Source organism: Schistocerca cancellata, chromosome 3, assembly GCF_023864275.1.
Source record: "Schistocerca cancellata isolate TAMUIC-IGC-003103 chromosome 3, iqSchCanc2.1, whole genome shotgun sequence".
NCBI lineage: Eukaryota > Metazoa > Arthropoda > Insecta > Orthoptera > Acrididae > Schistocerca > Schistocerca cancellata.
In genome coordinates, this window is record NC_064628.1 from 162,964,768 (window position 1) to 162,984,892 (window position 20,125).

Genomic DNA, 20,125 nt, shown 5'->3' on the forward strand with positions numbered 1-20,125 from the left:
TTCGATGTGTGGAATAGCTCACGTGCTTTCAATGCACTTAAATTTGGTTATAAAGATACTTTAAATTAAATATTGCTTGCAGGAAGTCTCATTCATAGAATTCCATTCATACAGATAGAGATGCATTTTTGTCTGCACTGTAGAAATGAACACAAATCAAAAAGTACAAGTTTTGTGGTGAATCTTTTGCTTGAGGTGTTATGCATTCATGTGTCTACACTGAATAGGGTAATGATGTGGTTTTGTGTACATTATACTCCTACGATGCGGAAGCCGTTGAGTTATTGTCTGCGACACTGTTCAACTGCAGCAGTTGATACTTTTTGTCAGCTAAGTCATAACATGAATAATGATCAGTCTGATACACAAAGAATCTCCTTTCTCTTGTTGACAGAACTGCAGCAAGACAAAAGTTGACATTTAATTGCTGTTCAGCAAGTTTTATGAGCACTTACTAAATTGCACGTTAAAAAATCTACAATATGCTACCAACACATGTGAAAAGAAACATGCTGTGACGTTTTTACCAGAAATTTTATTTAAAACCTATGATGCTGCTTAGTGAAAATGTTTAAATCACAATTAATGTTCAGCAGTACAATATTCCCATGATGTATCTTTTAAATTTGTTTCATTGCATTTTCACACAAAGTTATGTATGTGCAGAAAATTATATTAAGATTAGTTCCTACAGTTATATATGCATTAAATTGATAAAAGTTACTTTCCAACCAGAGGAAACTTATCTCAAGCAATGCTTCCATTCCAGTTCTTTCATAAGTATTTTCACAGCTCTTTCATGAAGAGATTTTTCAGTATTATTTGTGCACTCCTTAAAGACACTTTGAGCTGTAACAGATGGAGAGAGTTGAATCAATATAAATTGAAGTTACTCATCCAACACTTGAGAGTTTTACCCTCACTACAAACCTAGCATGACTTCATTAGAAGACAGCACTGTATATAGCACGCCATCTGCCTTTATGTCTGAAAGCAGATGCGGCATACAGAGTTCATGACATGAGAAACACAACTCAGTGCCGTTAAAACAACACAGGATGGTGACAACAGTGCCACTGTCCACTGCACTTCATGCTGGGTTAAGCTTGGTAGCAATCTGAAAAGTTAATATTAGTACAGTTTGTAGACTGTCTGAGTTTTGTCGATTGTGCTGCTCCCATCAGGCAATGTGCTGCCTGGCTGATTGGAATGAGCAGTTATGAGCAGAACCTATATTTTTCCATAAATATTTCAGACTGAGAAATGAAGCCATTGCCATTGGTTCAACATATACTTTTCAGTCACAGTTTTTTTGGCTCCTGAGGCAAATACTGCTTGAACATACCTTAATTCTTGTTATTGAATCACTGTAGTCTGTCTCATTCTTGATTGAAGCAAATATCTCTGTCAGATGTTTCAGCTCTGGGCAAACTTTCTACCGTTTGTTGAATCACTGCTATCCCGGTTTTGGGTTGTTTACAATTGTAATTTTTAGAAACATTATTCACACCACTTCATTTGTTGACTGGAAGTTGATTGATATCCCATGTTTTTTTGGTGCAAATTTGTTTGAAATGCAATATGTTCTGTATAAGCTACACAAGAAAAAGGCACCAAATAATGGCAATTCGTTGGAAATACTTGATATACTAAATTTGAATATCCCACTTGGATTTCTGCATTGTTAAAAGTCAAACAATGGAAACTCCAGGTAGGAATATCAACAACGTAGGAAAAGATAGATTGCTACTTACCATAAAGATGCGTCAAGTTGCAGACAGACATGATTAAAAGACAGTCGCGTGTAGCTTTTGGCCACACACACACACACACACACACACACACACACACACACACACACACACACACACACACAAAAAAAGCGCACCTCTTGCACACATGGCCACCAACTCAAGCACATCAGGCCGGAATGGAATTCCGGCTTGAGATGCTGGAGTTGGTGGTTGGGTGTGCATGAGGTGGTTGGGTGTGCATGAGGTGTGCTTGCTTTCGTGTGCATGTGCGTGTACCCAAAAGCTTACTTAGTTTTTTCGTTGTGCCCGTGTACAAATCAACATCTCCACAGTATGGTTGGTAGCAACTATCCTTTTCATAATATTGTCATTATTCCATCCTAGATTTTCCACTGTTTTATTCCACTTGTATTCCTGCAACAGGTGATCAAACCCAAGTAATTAATTTTTCTTATTTTCATATTCTTTCATTTCTGTATATTATTTTTCATTATACCATCTCTCTTCATTATGAAAGTCCACAAGTTTCAAATTGCTGATCCCAGATTACTTGGCAACTCGTCCAATGGCTGATAGAGCATGTTACTTGTCATGTCTTCAATACACAGTTTCCGTGATGCCATGGTTGATGTAGGGGAATGATGTACACCCATACGTACTTGGGGTTACATCCACATGTTTACAAAGAAATTTTATGGATCATTTCGTGATGCCTTCAGCTGCCATTGCCTTCATGTACGATTGTTCAATTTTGGCCTTAGGCCATTTTCAAGTGTCTAAAATGGAAGCATTATACATTGGATACATTAGTGATTTTGGTTTAGGAAGAAGTCATATCTATAGATATACTAGGTGCATTATAACTTACTTTATGGGTAATTTTAGTAAATTATGCCATGTAGGTCGTTGCTTCTAAGACTCCATGTTATGCTAATAAAATAAAATTATAGAGGTTTTACAGTATTTTAGGAGCACTTTTCTTTCAAGAATTGCAGCAGGAGAAGCAGCATCAAGTGTTACGGGTAGACGGAAAACAGCATCTCCTGCCCGTCTAAATGATTTTTTAGTGGAAGGCAGCAAGATGAAGAAGCCCACGAGATAAGTAGTGTAACAAATTTCATAACACCTCACCAAAACGTTCAATCTAAAATAAACAACAATTATGATCTTAAAATTTGCTATCTGAATGTTCAAGGACTAATAGATAAAGAATTTATTGTAAACAGTTTTGGACTAGATAACAAATTTGATATTTTCTGTCTGAGTGAACATTGGGTTACTGAGAGTGTACGTCCAGTTGTCAAACTTGATAACTATAATGTAGCAAATAGTTACTGTAGAAAATTGCATATAAGAGGTGGTGTGGCAATATATATTAATCAGTCATTCAGCTGCTCCATTGTTAAGTTGGACCTAGATTATTTATGTGAGGAACAGAACTTTGAAGCCACTGGTATAGTTATGGACAGTCTTAAGTTAGTAATAGTATCCCTTTGCAGGTCACCTAAGGGTATCATCAATGTATTTCTAGAAAAATTGGACATGCTGTTAGATGTACTAAGAGGGACCAGATGGTTGCATTATGACATAGTAATTGGTGGAGATCTGAATGCAGAGTTTGATATAACAACACATAAACATACTGTGACTGAGTTGAAAAACCTTCTAAGACAGTGCAATTTGCACTCAATCAATAACAGGCCCACAAGAGATAAAGCATGTCTTGACAATATTTTTGTCAACTTTAAAACTACAGAAGAATCATGTGATATCACAGCGTTTCCATTTTCAGATCATGACTCTGTATCTTTAAACTATACAAGTAGGTTCTGTATTGATAATAGTAATATTCCTAAGCCTGCCCCAAAAGTTATACTCACCAGGCCTGTCACAGATGACAAAATTGTTCAGCTCTGTAAGTCCCTTGCTGAGAGAGACTGGTTCAACCAATGTCATGGTGACACAAGTTATAGGCTTAGTGCTGATTTGTCAGGGAAACTATTATTTGAGAGATTTTTTAAAATAGTTCTGGCACAATTTAATGACAACATCCCCATAAAGAAATGCAAATTAACTGACAAAGGCTTTACAAACAGGGCTACAAACAGACAAAATTCATGTTTCACTAAACAATTATTAAATATGGAAAACCAAGTTACGGTGTTGTAGCAATCAGGAAACAGAACATGCCAGATTAGCCTATATAAAATGCAGGAATGAGTATAAAAAAGCCATCATGGAAGCCAAAAAAGCACATAATTTAAATACCATTGATAATTCCACAAATAAGTGCAAAGCTGCATGGAAATTAATAAATGGTGTTTGCTAAAGATGTAAGAAGCAAAAAAATTAATATAAGTCCCCAAAAGTTCAATGATTTCTTTATTAAATCTGTTGAAGATGTAGGAAATACTATAATCAAACATGATACCAATTCATCAGAGTTACTTTCTAAAAATGTTTGCAGAACACCAACAGACACAGGTACGCTTATGTTCTCCAAGGTCTCACCTAGTCATGTCCTAAGCATTGTAAAACGGGTGAAATCTTCAGACAGTGTAGATATATATGACATATCCTGTAATTTACTAAAGAAAGTAATAGACTATATTGTGTACCCCATAACATTCTGTATAAATAAATGCATATCTGATGGATATTTTCCCAAAGAACTCAAAGTGGCTAGGGTAGTTCCAATATATAAAAAGGGAGATATGGACTCACCTTCCAGTTACAGACCAATCTCTATAGTCCCAGCTTTTTTTAAAATACTGGAATGTGTAATTTACCAACAGCTATCTGTCCATTTTGAAAAATTAGGAATAATTAGTGAATCTCAGTATGGTTTTAGGAAAAAGTTGTCTATTGTGGATGCTATAGACTTTGTAGTCAAATACTTACATCAATTGTTTGAGGATAAGGGCTATGCTCAACTCACATTTTGTGATCTAAGCAAAGCTTTTGACTGTGTAAAGCATAAGCCACTCCTAGAAAAACTGGAATTCTATGGCATTAGACATAAGAGCCTTAAATTAATAAAATCATATCTTCAGAATCGTAAGCAAGTTGTTTGTGTAGGGAGAGAAATGTCGAGTATAGAACAAGTCAAGGTAGATGTTCCGCAGGGATCTGTGCTGGGCCCCTTTTTGTTCCTGATAACGATAAATGATTTGCTGTCATTTATCAAGTCCACCACTGTGTGGTATGCAGATAAAGCAACATTTCTTCATGCTAGTGCAGATTTCAATAGCCTTAAAACTTGTGCAGCAAAGACAATTGACCAAGCATCCTATTGGTTCAAGGCAAATGGATTCCTGCTGAATGAAAACAAAACACAGCAGATGGTCTGTAGTCTTAGAGACAAGCTTCTGTCAGATGATCCAAGTTATGTCAAATTTTTGGGGGTATACATTGTTGATAAATTATCTTGGGTCAACATATACAATATATTAGTGGTAAATTGTCAAGAGTTATTTACCTGTTAAGGAGACTTATGGATTGTGTTCCTAAAAAATATGTTAGAACATCCTATTTTTCATTCTTTCAAAGTATAATAACATATGGAATATTTTGTGGGGGAACTCTAGCTGTGTACATGACATATTAATACTGCAAAAAAAGCTATTAGGATAATTACTGGTTCTGCATATAAGGCACACTGTAAACCATTGTTCTGTGAACAGAAAATCATGACTGTTATAAACTTGTACATATACTATGTTCTAATTTATATGAAGAAGAAATTACCAGAAACAAAAACCAGAGAAAATGTACATAGCCACAATACAAGAAGGAATAGGTGCCTCTATATTCCTTACCACAGATTGTCAAAGTCACTCAACAGCTACGAAATCATGGGGTACAAATTATTTAATAATCTTCCTCAATCTGTTCAAGAACTACCTGAACAATTATTCACACAAACAATTCATGACTGGCTAGTCCTCCACCCATTCTATGATATAAGAGAATTTATCAACTGTAATATAATACTATAATGTTAACAACAAACCTGTTGTTTCTTTCAAACTATTAATTGTATTTTGGTATGTATATGATGATGTCTATTGCTGTAATGGCCAAACGACAATAAAATTATTATTATTATTATTATTATTATTATTATTATTATTGTGTGGAAGTAAAAACATACATGGCATACTAAAAAATCATACATAAAGTAAGTTTTACTGCACCTAGTATATCTACAGATGTGACTTGTTCCAAAATGAAAATCACAAGTGTCACTAATGTATCTAATGGATAATGCTTTTGTTTTAGATACTTGAAAATGGCGTAAGGCCGAAACTGTACAATTGTACATGAAATAAAGAGAATGGCAACTGAAGGCATCATAAAATTGTTCAAAAAATTAATCACAGGTACAGACCCTATCGCATTGAAAATTAAAGGAATTTTACTCCTAACAACAATGATCAACCACGTACCCATGATTTGAAAGATGATCTCACTTCAAGAAAAGTGCAGTTTTTCAAACCATGTAAAAATAAGTGAGGAATAATTCAGGGACAGTACATCACTGAAAAAGCTAGAGCCATAATTATTGAGACTACTTAGGAACTGTAGCTTCTCTAAGCCATAGATCCAGAACTTAGTCATACTTGGTACACCTGTTGTAAAGAATATTGTCATTATGCCATCCTGGATTTTCTTTTGTCATAAATATTCATCATAGCACTTACTCCACTAAACAATAGAAACATGTCACCTTGGAAGCTCCCTGTGATAGGCAATGAAAACTGTCATTTTTTTTTTAATAAAATAGCTTTCAGGTACAGTTACGAATGAATGACATCCTTACCACTTAAGCACTGTGGAAATATGAAGGGAAAGGAAGGGGAAAAAAGGAAGTGTTAATTACCAAGAGTTACAATTAAAGCAGTTATCAGGTATGAGAAAGCAGAAAGAGAAAGAAGAAGATTGAATTGCTGAAGGGGCCGCATGAATAATTTTCACAGTTAAAGCTCACTCCCATAGACAATCTCACAGATATTAGCAATTGAAGGTAAGATTGTCTATGGTTAGATAAACAGAGAACCAAAAATAAATATTGATTGACCCTTGCTGTGTGACTGCAAAATACAGAATTCTCTTGCAAATTGAAGCACTCACTTTTGCATTCCCAAAGCCTACAATGCTCATACTCCAAGTGTACAAATTCCAGATTGCTGTGAGATGAGTTATGTGGGATTTCAGTGCATCTTTGTTTAGACTCTGCTGTTCTGCCGTAATGGAGACAGGTGAGCAGTCCAAAAACATATGCAGTGTGGGATAGGACAGCTCAAATGAGAGAAAGAGAAAACCTTCCATCTTTGCTGCCCTTCAGTACAGTGATAGAATTGTGGATACATAAAAAAAATGCACATTAACGTTGTTGCCAGAGTAAGGAAGGAGAAGCATTAATCAGAAGAGACTGATGTTAGGTCATATCAGTGAGATACTCCATGAAAGAAGAGACACACGGGAAATGCTTCACTAATGTATTCAGTGATATATGTATCATTTCAAATGAAGACTGCAATGGCTGTGGGTTATGTCAATTTGGCAGTTGTGTAGGTTAGGGAAGATATACTATTTTAGAGGTCAGTCATCCTCACTGATTCAAAATTGGTGACTTTGACAAAAGTGTGGAAGATTTTATTCACCACAGGGTCGATACGTTTTTCACCCTAATACCCGTCAATCCAATCTTTGAGATTTCCAGCCATGTGTATTTAGGCATTGTCATCTTGAAAGATGTAATTTTTAGAAAAGTGCAGTTGTCAGATACAAGTAGGTAGAAAGTGAAAGAAGGGGAATAAATTGCCAGAGGAATCATTTGAATAATTTTCACAGTTAAAGCTCACACTCGTAGACAATGTTACAGAGTTTTAGTTATTGTTTCCTTAGACCTTGCCAGCTACCATTTACCAACATTGATACGTTATGATACAAAGTTATGTCTCTTGTGATAATGACTTGAATGAGGTTTATATGTGATTTGGTCACTAACACTTCCTTGCCAATGAGGGTGAATACCAAGTTTACTTCCATCACTTTTTACATCTCTTTTATTGTTGACATGTTTTATCATTTCTTGATGGTAGCTGAAATTTACAATCAGCTATGATTTCATTCATTTGTTTTGTATATTGACAAAATGACCTCCTCAAAGCCAATTGTCATGGATTCCGAAAACATCGATCATGCGAAACATAACTCGCGCTTTTCTCACATGACACACTGAAAGCTTTGGATCAAGGCAGCCAGGTAGATGTAGTATTTCTTGATTTCTGAAAAGTATTTGACTCGGTAACACACCTGTGCTTATTGTTAAAAGTATGAGCATATAGAGTATCAATTGAAATTTGTGACTGCATTGAAGATTTTCTGGCAGGGAGGATGCAGCATGTTATCTTGGATGGAGGGTCATTGTCAGATGTAGCAGTAATTTTGGGTGTGCCCCAGGGAAGTGTGTTGGGACCGTTGCTGTTCATGTTGTGTGTTAATGACCATGCAGACAGTGTTAATAGTAACCTCAGACTTTTTTCAGATGATGGAGTAATGTATAATGGAGTAATGTCTGGAAGATGCTTATTAAATATTCAGTCACATTTGATAAGATTTCAAAGTGGTGCAGAGATGGGCAGCTTGCCTTAAATGTACAGAAATGTAAAATATTGCACTTCAAAAAGTGAAAAAAAAAGAACATAGTATCCTATGACTATTATAATAATGAGTCACTGTTGGAACTGGTCATCTCATACAAATTCCTGGGTGTAACACACATGAAATGGAAAGATCATACAGGCTCAGTCGTGGATAAAGCAGGTGGTAGACTTTGGTTTATTGGTAGAATATTGGGCAAGTGCAATCAGTCTACAATGGAGATAGCATACAAATCACTTCTGTGACCGGTTCTAGAATATGGCTCAAGTGTGTGGGATGTGTACCACATAGGACTAAGAGTGGGTATTGAACATATACAGACGAGAGAGCTGCATGACTGGTCACAGGTTTATTTGATTCATGGGAGAGTGTCACAAAATACCGAAGAAACTAAACTGGAAAGCTCTTGAACATAGATGTAAACTATCCCAAGTCCATTAACAAAGCTTCAAGAACCAGCTTTAAATGATAATTCTAGGCATATAGTACGTATCGCTCACATGGGGATAGTGAGGATAAGATTACAATAATTACTGCCTGCACAGAGGCATTTAAACAATAGTTCTCCCTGCACTGTATATGTGAATGGAATGGGAAGGAACCATAATACCTGGTACAGTGGAACATACCCTCTGCCATGCACCTCACAGTGGTTTGCAGAATATAGATATAGATGTAGATGTTGTCTGGCACTCCTTTCTGTTTTGTAGTCATTCATCTGCACCTACATGGATTCTCTGCAAACCACACTTAAGTGCCTGGCAGAGGGTTTATCGAACCACCTTCACAATAATTCTCTATTATACCAATCTCGAAGAGCACACAAAAAATGAACACCTTTATCTTTCTGTGCGAGCTCTGATGTCACTTATTTTATTATGATGTTCATTTCTCCCTATGTAGATCGGCATCAACAAAATATTTTCGAATTCGTGGGGTTAAGTTGATGATTGAAATTTCATGAGAAGATTCTGCCGCAATGAAAAAAGCCTTTGTTTTAATTATGTCCACCCCAAATCCTGTATCATGTCAGTGACACTGTCTCCCCTGTTTCATGATAATACAAAATATGCTGCCCTTTCTTTGAAATTTCTTGATGTACTCTGCTAATCCTATCTGGTAGTAGATCCATTACATTTTCTAAATGTCCTGCCAATAAAACACAGTCTATGGTTTGCCTTCCCTGCAGCATTTTCTGTCTGTTCTTTCCAGATTAATTTGTCCGTAATTCTAATTCCTAGGTATTTCGTTGAATTTACGGCCTTTAGATTTGACTGATTTATCGTGTAACTGAAGTTTAACAGATTCCTTTTAGCACTCATGTGGATGATGTTACAGTTTTCATTGTTTATGGTCTATTGCCAATTTTTGCACCATACAGATATCTTTTGTAAATTGTTTTGCAATATATTTTTGATCTTCTCATGATTTTATTAGACGATAAACGACAGCATCATCTGCAAAAAAACCTAAGACGGCTGCTCAGACTGTCTCCTAAATTGTTTATATAGATGAGGAACAGCAGGGGGCCATAACACTACCATGGGGAATGCAAGAAGTCATTTCTGTTTTACACGATGACTTTCCATCAGTTACTATGAACTGTGACCTCTTTGTCAGGAAATCATGAATCCAGTCACATAACTGAGACGATATTCTGTGAGCTCGCAGTTTCACTACAAGCCGCTTGTATGGTACAGTGTCAAAAGCCTTCAGGAAATCTAGAAATACGGAATCAATTTGAAATCCCTTGTCAGTAGCACTCAACAGTCCGTGTGTGTAAAGAGGTGGTTGTGTTTCACAATAACGATGTTTTCTAAATCCATGTTCACTCTGTGTTAATAGACTGTTCTCTTCAAGGTAATTCATAATGTTCAAACACAATATATGTTCCATAACCCTTCTGTGGATCGACATTAATGATATGGGTCTATGATTTAGTGGATTGCTCCTGCTACCTTTCATATTAGTGTGACCTTCGCAACTTTCCAGTCTTTGGGTATGGATCTTTCTTTTAGCGAGTAGTTGTATATGATACTTAAGTTATGAGCAATTGCATCAGCATACGCTGCAAGGAATCTAATTGGTATGCATTCTGTACCGGAAGACTTGCTTTTATTAAGTGATTTAAGTTGCTTCACTATTTTGTGGTTATCTGCTTCCAAGTTGCTCATGTTGGCAGCTGTTCATTAAAATAAATATGCAATTTATGTCATTATTGGCGGTACCGTGGCTTTTTCCTTTGCAGTAATGATGAAAAGTATAAATAATAACAGTACCATGTTCTGTACTTGACAAGAAATTCCTCATTACTCCTTCGATGAGCTGACAGCAGATACACAATAGGTTAATGTAATAGGTAGGCTTGGGTAATGTTTATCAATTGAAGACATAAGAATCACTATATGAATCTGAGATAACTTTAACAGAACTGTAGAATGCACCATGTCACATACATTTCACAATAAATTTGTTTTTGGAAGTGATCTGCCTTGAGCAAGACATTTTTCCCCTCTTCTATTAACCAGAATTAATGCTGGTTTCAGCATTATTGATGCACTTTTATTTTATTTCTTGTTACCCATGATGTGTGTTTTTTTTAAAATATTTTCCAATACAGTTGTTTTCCTTTCACGGTCTCTCATTTTTTTCTGGTTTCCAAATTACCTTCATTGTGGTCTGCACTCAGAAGTGACAGAAACCTGGTGCGCTCCCTCAAGAGACTTCAGATAATACATACAAAACATTTTGCTTTCATAGCATTGTTTCGGTTCAGAAAAAAATGCAGGGCATTACTTTCTGGGCAACCCTCATACAAATAAGGCCAAAAGCCATAGCATACCATCCTGGGGTGCCGTTCTTGTAAGAGTATAAACATCACTGTTGGTAACTACCATGAACATGTGCAACTACCATGAACATGTGCTACCAGTAGCCAAGTGCATCCTATTGCTGCATTGACACAAGTAATCGCAGGCAGAGGGCGCTAATGATGAGTTAACATGCAAGTGTCCAATGCCAAAAATTTTGTTAATTTATAATATTAGATGAAGATCTTTATTATCATTGTTTAAAATGGTTTTGATATAGGCTGGAATGTCTGCCTAATAATAAACCACAAGGTGTGATGCAATATTTATTAATAAACTTGATACCTCAAATCAGAATAGAGGTGTATGAAATCATTATACAGGCTGCTTGAAGTAATTCATTTAAACATTACAAAGTATATAAAAACCAAATGTTGTGAATGGTAATTAAATAAAACAACATATGGTTTTTACATATTTTGTGAAGCTTCAGTCAGTTACTACAATTAGCCTGTTTAGTGATCTTACACACCTCAATTCTGACTTTGGTGTCAACTTTATCTACGTATATTGTGTTATATCTCATGTTGTGTTATTAGGCACTTATTTAAGCTTTCCTGAAAGCCATTTTAAACAATGAAAATGAAGATGTTTGTCTGATAATTATAAATAAATGAATTTGTGATACTGCACACCTCTTAGGATGTTGGTGTTCAAGTAAGAATGTGGTTGATGATGTGTTCTGTGATTAGAGGGATGGAGCATACTCTATAGTGTTATCATTGTGCTTGCTTTCTTTCTCTGTCCCATGCCACACACTTCGTACTGTAACACTTGTCTTGCGTGCTTTATGCCATTCATCATGAACATAATAATTAGGCACTTATTTAAGCTTTCCTGAAAGCCATTTTAAACAATGAAAATGAAGATGTTTGTCTGATAATTATAAATAAATGAATTTGTGATACTGCACACCTCTTAGGATGTTGGTGTTCAAGTAAGAATGTGGTTGATGATGTGTTCTGTGATTAGAGGGATGGAGCATACTCTATAGTGTTATCATTGTGCTTGCTTTCTTTCTCTGTCCCATGCCACACACTTCGTACTGTAACACTTGTCTTGCGTGCTTTATGCCATTCATCATGAACATAATGGTGGCGAACTACCCTCACCAATAATGATGTTATAGGTTGGAATATCACATGGTACTCAGCCCCTTGTCACTGCACATCGCCATCGCCACACCACCTGGTTTCTTAACACTTCAGTGCTCTCTGCCAGCAATAACTAATGTCCACAAAAGTTATGGACGTAGTAATCCTATCTTTAGCACAGCACCCATTTCCTTTGATGTTGATACTCTTTATCAGAACAGCACCCCAGAATGATATTCAGTGGCCTTTTACTTATTGTACCATTATTTATGGTTAGTTATGTGTCTCATTAAATTTATTTTACCCTTTATTATTATTATTATTATTATTATTATTATTATTATTATTAACCAAATCAATGATTTCTTAGAGTAAAACTGGTAATATTGTGTACTGCATGTGGTACAATGCACTCTAGACTGGAAATACAAATTTAGTGCTACTGACTGATGTTTATAGTCCTTGCCTGACTCTCTCTCTCTCTCTCTGAAACATCATTACTGATTTTTATTACTTACTTGCTTGCTGTTTTCTCTGTAAGAAAGTAGTGATCGGCCTTTTATATTTTCAGATATTACATTGATAGTGTTTTCAGGTACTTAAACCACAGTTTATCAACAAATTCTATCATGTTTCTTAAGTCTGTAATTATTTTGTGTTGTAGTAGCTATTCCAAGAGCAAGGACTAGGAGCAGTTCTGAGTCAAGGTCACCTTCTTTCAGAGATAAGGAGCACACAAAAGGTTGGAATAACACACGTTTAAAAAGAGACTAGTGTCCTAACATGGGGAAACCCGCAGTTAACTAACAAAGGGTATTTTTTATTCCTTGATCCTCTCGGGGGCACCCTTTTCTCCCTCTTACTTATCTTTAACTGTCGTGGTGATGGTATATGGGCTTTATGATAATATGCAGACAGATCAAAACCACTGATATTTTTCCTATGTAACAACACAGCAAATTTTTGTATCTCTGTAGCCTAGATAATTTTTGCAAATATGTGGTGTTGGGTTGATTGGAAGTAGCTGGTTTGATTTTCATAAAGTTGTACTGCAGAGTACACATACAGCTAAAAAGATACTTCAGTTTCATGCTTTTCCACAAGAAAGAGACTCCAATACATTTGTGATTACTCTTAGTTGCTGATCTGTTTGAGTCTAAAAATAGGAAAATTATTTGCTGATAACATAATAAGTATCTAGTCAGGATGTTTTTACTGATGTTTGAATCATTTTATTCATCAGACCATCCAGGTGCATCAAGACGTATTGTGGTTGCTGTCTATGATTATCAGGCAAGAGAAGTAGCAGATGTTTCATTCATGAAGGGGGATCACATGGAAGTCCTTGATGACAGGTAAATAGTTTGTTTACATCCCAGTTTCCTCTAATCTTTTCACAAAGGTAGCTTGTTGTGTCTACTTGGAGTTTTCAGTGCATGTATACTGTAACAAATTTACTTCCAGTGAGCCAGATTGGTGGAAAGTCAGAAATCTAAGGACTGGACATGAAGGTTTAATTCCATGGAATTTTGTCGCCGAAGAGAAGTCAATTGAAAGTGAAGAGTAAGTGTAACTTGTATCATTATTTGTTTGTAGTATCACATGTCTGAGATAGTTATCCTTACTGATTCCTAGATAGGGCTTTCATTAGTATGAGTATGTTATAATGGAATAGCTGCAAGAGCATATAAAAGTATTACATTGCACATATTTTGGAAAGGTTGTACGTACAGATCTCCCCATACACACTGATACAGTGAGGGGGAGGGACCTAGCATAAAGTCTGTCTCTTCTTTAACAGCTGATGTTAGTGTCATAGTGCTAGGCACAACCAATAGTATGGTGACTTAGAACAAGAGTTCATTTACCCCCATTCAAGTAAATGACAAGCAGTAGAAGACCTCCTGCCATGGTGTCCTTCCATAGAGAAAAGCTCTGCTAGATAGTGCAGCAGGTACTGTGCCATGTGCACAAGTCGTGGATGGCTTTTGGTGGCTGGCCCACACAGATGCCCTTGGCAGAATATTTAAGTGTAGTCTGCTGGCAGACTGGTGCTGCAGCATGTATCCAGATCTGATGTACAGGATGATAGCAGTCATTACCATTGTATTTACAAGCAGTTTATTCAGATAAATTATTTCTATTACATTGGTCCATTATTGAGATAAGAAAAAGAAAATATAAGTAAAGAGAACCTCTCTCAATATACTTGTTGGAAACTAAAACAATACCCCATAAAATTTAAAATTTATTAAGCTTATATGTTTTGGATGTGTGCTACCAATGTCAGAAAATATACGAAAAAGGAGAGGTCATGGTGACAGAAAATGTCATTATAAACCCTTCTTGGGTGTCAAGTTGGGTGGCGTCCTTCAGATAGCACAATAATGGCAAGCTGAGTTGTTGCCATCTTTAGATATCCCTGGTAGTCTTCTGCTGGGTTTGTTTTGTATTGCCTACGTCCTTCCTTTTTTTGTCATGACCAGACAGTGTCTGAGCATTGCTCTTGTGGTGCAGGGAAAGGAGGGAAGTGTTGCGCAGTTGGAACAAGTCCCTAAGCTGCCACCAGTACGACCAGTTCTTCCCACAGACTGCCGATCTGTTTGAGTACACTCAGGATTAGGTCCCGAGCTTTACTTACTTGGAAACAACTATATTTATTTATAAGTTCATTGTGTAGTTAGAGCTCTACAGACTCTTTTTAAGGTGCAATATCAGAATGTGTTAGACTTTAGGAAAAACACGGTGTCACTGTGATTAATAATATGTCCATTACAAATGCAGTGCTGTGCAACTGCTGATTTTGTTGGTTGTTCTTTATCTGTGTGACACTTATGTTTGCTCTGTGCATCTTTTAATTAATGTCTGGATAGTCTGGCATACTAACATTTTCTCGCATGGCACGATTTTGGTATACTCCTTGTTTCCGTAGTCCTAGGTCATCCTGAACAGACCCCAATAAGGCTTTCAATCTCTGGTGGAAACTTTTCTATCCTACTCTGAATCTATAGAACACAGTTTTCTGATCACTCTTACTGATAATAACGCTGAGTCTGGCAGAACAAAACTGGAGGTCAAATGCAGCAGAGTTAAAGAAGTGAACAAATAACAAAACCAAGTCTAGAGTATAGCAAAGGCTTCTTGTGCATATACAGCAGTCTAGGGAACAATCCAGATCACAAACATAAATCAGGCAGGGTGAAGACTCTACAGTTCAATGGTGTATAACCAAAGGCTTAAGAGATTAGAAGGCACTAACAGAGGCTCTCTGGGCCTCAGTACTTAGCACCTCATCTGCATGTCAGGTAACAGTGCCACATGATGGGCTTGCCTTGGCTGTGGTGCCTTGTGTGGGCATGACCTTTGCCTGTCATATGTAGAGTGAGTATCTCTGACATATTCTCCTGTTGATACTCAGGTTAGGCAGGGAATCTGAATCATCTTCAGCACAGAGAGCCGGAAATGGCTGGCCTGTGCCATTTTTGCCAAGGAATGGAGAGGGACATGCAGGTATCTCCTCAAAGGGTCGTGCAGTAGGACCTTAATATGATTGGCTAGGTTGAAAGGTGATGCTGTCTGTGGGGGGATCCTGACTGATTGACGGGGTTTGGGGTGGAGTTCGGGCCTGCTTGCAGGGGAGTGGTTGCCAGACGTGGCAGAGATGAGACCAACGATTCTGCCTCCATGGGCACCACAGTCAAAAAATGCTCAACCTCTGCTGAGGGCGAAGGAAGAGGACCACTGGTGCCGGGGGGTGGAAGCTGTAACTGGTGTAGTGGGTGGAAGTGGTTCCATGTTCAGTGGCTCCCTTTGCTGGTTGTTGTTGACTTCCTGAAGTCGTGGACGTAAGCTGAGAGGTTGTAGCAGTAAGAGGCAGACTGGGATATTTGGCACTGGCGTGAAGTGGTTGCTGAGATCATGCCCACTCAGCAATAGAAGGGCAAGGGGGATGGGGGGGGGGGGGGGGCAGCAGTATGTTACATCGCTGATGGAGCTGATTCCAATGTTGAAGCAAATGCTGCTGCCAGGCTGAAACGTCAAACATATGTCTTCCCCCTGTTGCTACTGACTGTTTGTTGGGTTGTTTAGGGATTCTGGCCAAAGGCACAAGCTCAGACGCGCTAGTCCATATGGTAATATGGCTGTGTTCAGGGGCGGTGGGCCTGCCGAGTTAGGTGCAGAAGGTTGAGGAGAGTGCAAGGTCTGCGCCTGTGTAACATTTTTCCCGGACTGCATGCATCACAGTGCTGGGTCATTTAGGTTGCAAGGAAGCTGATGAGTGCTTTTCTGGAGTCGACTGTGACCATTATTTTGCACAATTATATCTTAAATGTCCTGACCATTCACTTGGACTTCGAATTAAACTTGAGATGTAAAGGGGTGATAGTCAGGTGTTCAGTGCCATTGCGCTGACAAAAATCCTAGAACACAAGTGCCATAAATTGAGGGCAGTTGTTAGAAACCACGTTTGAAGGTGTCCCCTCCATTGCAAATATGATAGTCACAGGATGGAAAGTAGCTGCCATTGTAGTTGGTGCCATCCATGCGACATTTTGAAGTTCAGAGAGGGCATCAAGAACGAGCATTCACATTGCTCCCGGAATGGACTGATGAAATCAATATGCACTCTTTGCCAGGGGTGGTCAAGGCATGGCCAAGGACTGGATTGCTGTGCTGGGGCTGATGGGCAGTGGGTGCAGGTGTGGCAATCTGAACGGTATGTTCAGTGGTGGTGGCAACCCCAAGCCAATAAGGATGGTGGCACGTTGTTGCATTAATTCTGTAGTTCCCCAGTGTGCAGGTGGATGAGCTACAATATGCAGGAGCAGAGTGTGGGAGGAACTACCATCCGTCATTCAGAATTATCCACAGCAAACAAAATAACCCTCTCAGTGACATTAAGCATGTGCCATAAGAAAAAATAGATGCACTATTCCCGATTAGTGTCCTTAGGCATATGCTCCAGCCAACCCCGCCATACAGCAGTCAACTCCCTGTGGAGGAGGGGGTCACGGACTGTTTCTGCTGGTATTTTGTGCGCCATATCGGAAATTCATCAAGGGCTCGTTGCTGATTTGCACCTAAGGCAAAACACAGCACTTCATGCCTATCAAAGTCGCATCAGAGCCACATTGCAAGTGGGAAAGTGCATCAGTGTGGGAAAATATGCATGGTGGGCCGATAATGGATCTCGTAGCTATAGTTACTCAGGAACAATGCCCACTGTTGCAGCCTTTGCACTGTTTTATCAGCAAGTCTCAAATGAGGGTCTAACAGTTAAATATGAGGTTTGTGATTGGTGATCTGGTGAAATGTCTTGTCCCAGTATATGATAGCCAATGCTTCTTTCTCAATTGGGAATAATTCCTATGTATCGCATTTAATGTTTTAGATAGAAATGCGGTCGAATGTCCTGAACCTTTGAAGTATTTGTGGGAGAGTACGGCATCAATGCCCCAATCCAATGCATCAACGATAAGTGTTAAATGTTTGTTATGATAGAACGTTGCTAAACAAGGGGCCAACCTAAGGCACTTCTTAAGTGGCACGAAAGCCTTCTGGCACATGTTTTACCACACAGATTTAAAGCTGCTTTTACACAACTGATTGAACCTATGGGAAATGCGGCCCACATTGGGAATAAACTTGGTATTATAATTTACTTTGCCAAGGATTGACTGTAGTTCTTTGTTATTCTTAAGAGCTGGGAAGTTAGTGATTGCATCCACACACATGATCCCCCCCCCCCTCTCTCTCTCTCTCTCTCTCTCTCTCTCTCTCTCTCTCTCTCTCTCTCTCTCTCTCTCTCTCTCTGTGTGTGTGTGTGTGTGTGTGTGTGTGTGTGTGTGTGAGGGAGAGGGAGAAGGAGAGCCCATCTTTTCTCGACATATTCCCCAAGTATTTGACACTTGTCTCAAAGAAACTACATTTGTGGAGGCAAAAATGCAGATCATGGGCTTGGAGCCACTCAGGCATCATCTGTAGGTTGCGTAAGTGCTGGTCCCCTGTGGCCTCAGTAACTAGCAAGTCATCTCAATAATTAGCACTGTTGGGTATATCTTGGTTGCTCAAGGTACCTGTAAAGTGTCCTGAAGCGTTTGCAACCCCAAATGGCAACCTGTTATAACAATACATGCTGAATGATGTATTAATCACCAAAAAATGTATTGGCTAGTCCCCTACAGGCAGCTGAAAGTAGGCGTCAGCGAACTCGATTTTTGAAAAATAAAGGTCTGTAGCTAACAATTCCTCTGGCCTAGGAAGGGGATACAAATTGACATTTGCATGAGCATTAACTGTGGAATTAAAATCAACAAATGTCAGGGGCTGGAATATACCCATGGCCATTCCTTGCCTGTAGTAAGAGGCAACTAATGGAAATCGTTTAAGTGGTCATGTTTTTACTTTGGTATTTTGACTGTTCTTGGACGTCTGAAGCTATTTGCTCTTTTTTTTTCAATTCTGGTTCCCATATTGGGTTTGACCTCCAGTTTCCAAATTTTACAGAAGTTCCATTTGGCAAAGGTTGCCTTATTGTGGTGCACTAACTCTCCATTGTGCACTGTTATCTTTTGCACCTACCATTCAAGTGGATCTATCTTTGCACCTGAAACCCAATGTTGTAGGCAGTCCGTTGTGGTGGGTTTGTCGTGTATGCTCTCAGTTGTAGCCCCCTGACAACATGGGGGTCACACTGTTGATGCTTGAGCTGTAACATCCCCGTGCAGCCAAGGAGTATGTACCTGCTCTCAGGGGCTCAGCACTTGTTTGCTGAGTACGGGCATGGCAAACCTGGGCATCCTGAGCTGGGAACTGGTAAGCACCGCCAGTCCTCTGTCATCATAAGCTCTGGCCATGCTTCAGCAATTGCTGTGTGGTGTGGCAGTGGAACATTGTGTGTCACAAGGAATGGGGATGTTGGCTTGACCGCCCAGATCACAAGGATTGTAAAAATCTCTATAAAAAAGACCCTTCAGTCTCTAGGTGTGCTGCGCGTTGATGAGGTGCATGGCTGTTGAGGTGGAATAGTCGTTAGTGGGCAACCTCTGGGGAACCTGCCGCTCCGCGGTTATATAAGACTTACTCAGGCACACAGGGCACTATCTGAGTGGACCCTTATTTCCGTAGCTGCTGCTCGTGGGACTAAAATGGAACCCTTAGACCTTCTTCTCCTCCCAGTGGGAAGTGTGTACCGCCTGGGAGTACTCACCCATTCATCCAAAAGAATGAGGGAGGATAGCCCTCATGACAGTAAGAATCAGTTGGACTTGCTTAACAGGACTCATGGGCTTGCAAATCATAGTGTGTTTCTGGTTATAAGGGGGAAGGAGGGGACGTTTGAAAAAATGTCCCACTTCTACATCCGTAAGGGTTTGGAAGGACTTGCTGGCGCTTTAAAATCTATTAAAATACTTTGTAATGGTTCCTTGTTGGTCAAAGCAGGTGACACTTTTCAAGAAATCACACAAATCGAGTGAATATGAGATCATTGTTGAGATGCACAACTCTCCCAACTCAAGCAAGGGTGTGGTAATGTGCCGTGATATGGCTATGGACATCGTGGAGCTGAAACAAGAGTGGGAATCTCAGGAGATAGTCAGTGTAGAGCAATGAACATGAAGGAATAATGGAGAAACTGAAAAGACTGCACTTTCATTGTCACATTCAATTCTCTAATGCTGCCTGAACATATTGTGGCAGGGTTCCTTAGACTTACAGCTAGGCCTTATATACCAAA

At 38.7% G+C, this 20,125-nt stretch overlaps 1 protein-coding gene across 10 annotated transcripts in view; it reads left to right on the plus strand.

Moving 5' to 3' along the window:
* Nucleotides 1–20,125, plus strand: part of LOC126174783 (tyrosine-protein kinase Src64B) — a 264,444-nt gene that overhangs the window by 139,327 nt on the left and 104,992 nt on the right. For 8 of the 10 annotated variants that reach the window (XM_049921134.1, XM_049921133.1, XM_049921142.1 and 5 more), the window contains 3 exons: nt 13,052–13,129; nt 13,631–13,742; nt 13,852–13,950. In XM_049921134.1, the coding sequence (XP_049777091.1) occupies nt 13,052–13,129; nt 13,631–13,742; nt 13,852–13,950 (289 nt within the window). The remainder of the gene's footprint in view (nt 1–13,051; nt 13,130–13,630; nt 13,743–13,851; nt 13,951–20,125) is intronic. The other 2 variants (XM_049921141.1, XM_049921143.1) reach the window with 2 other exon arrangements.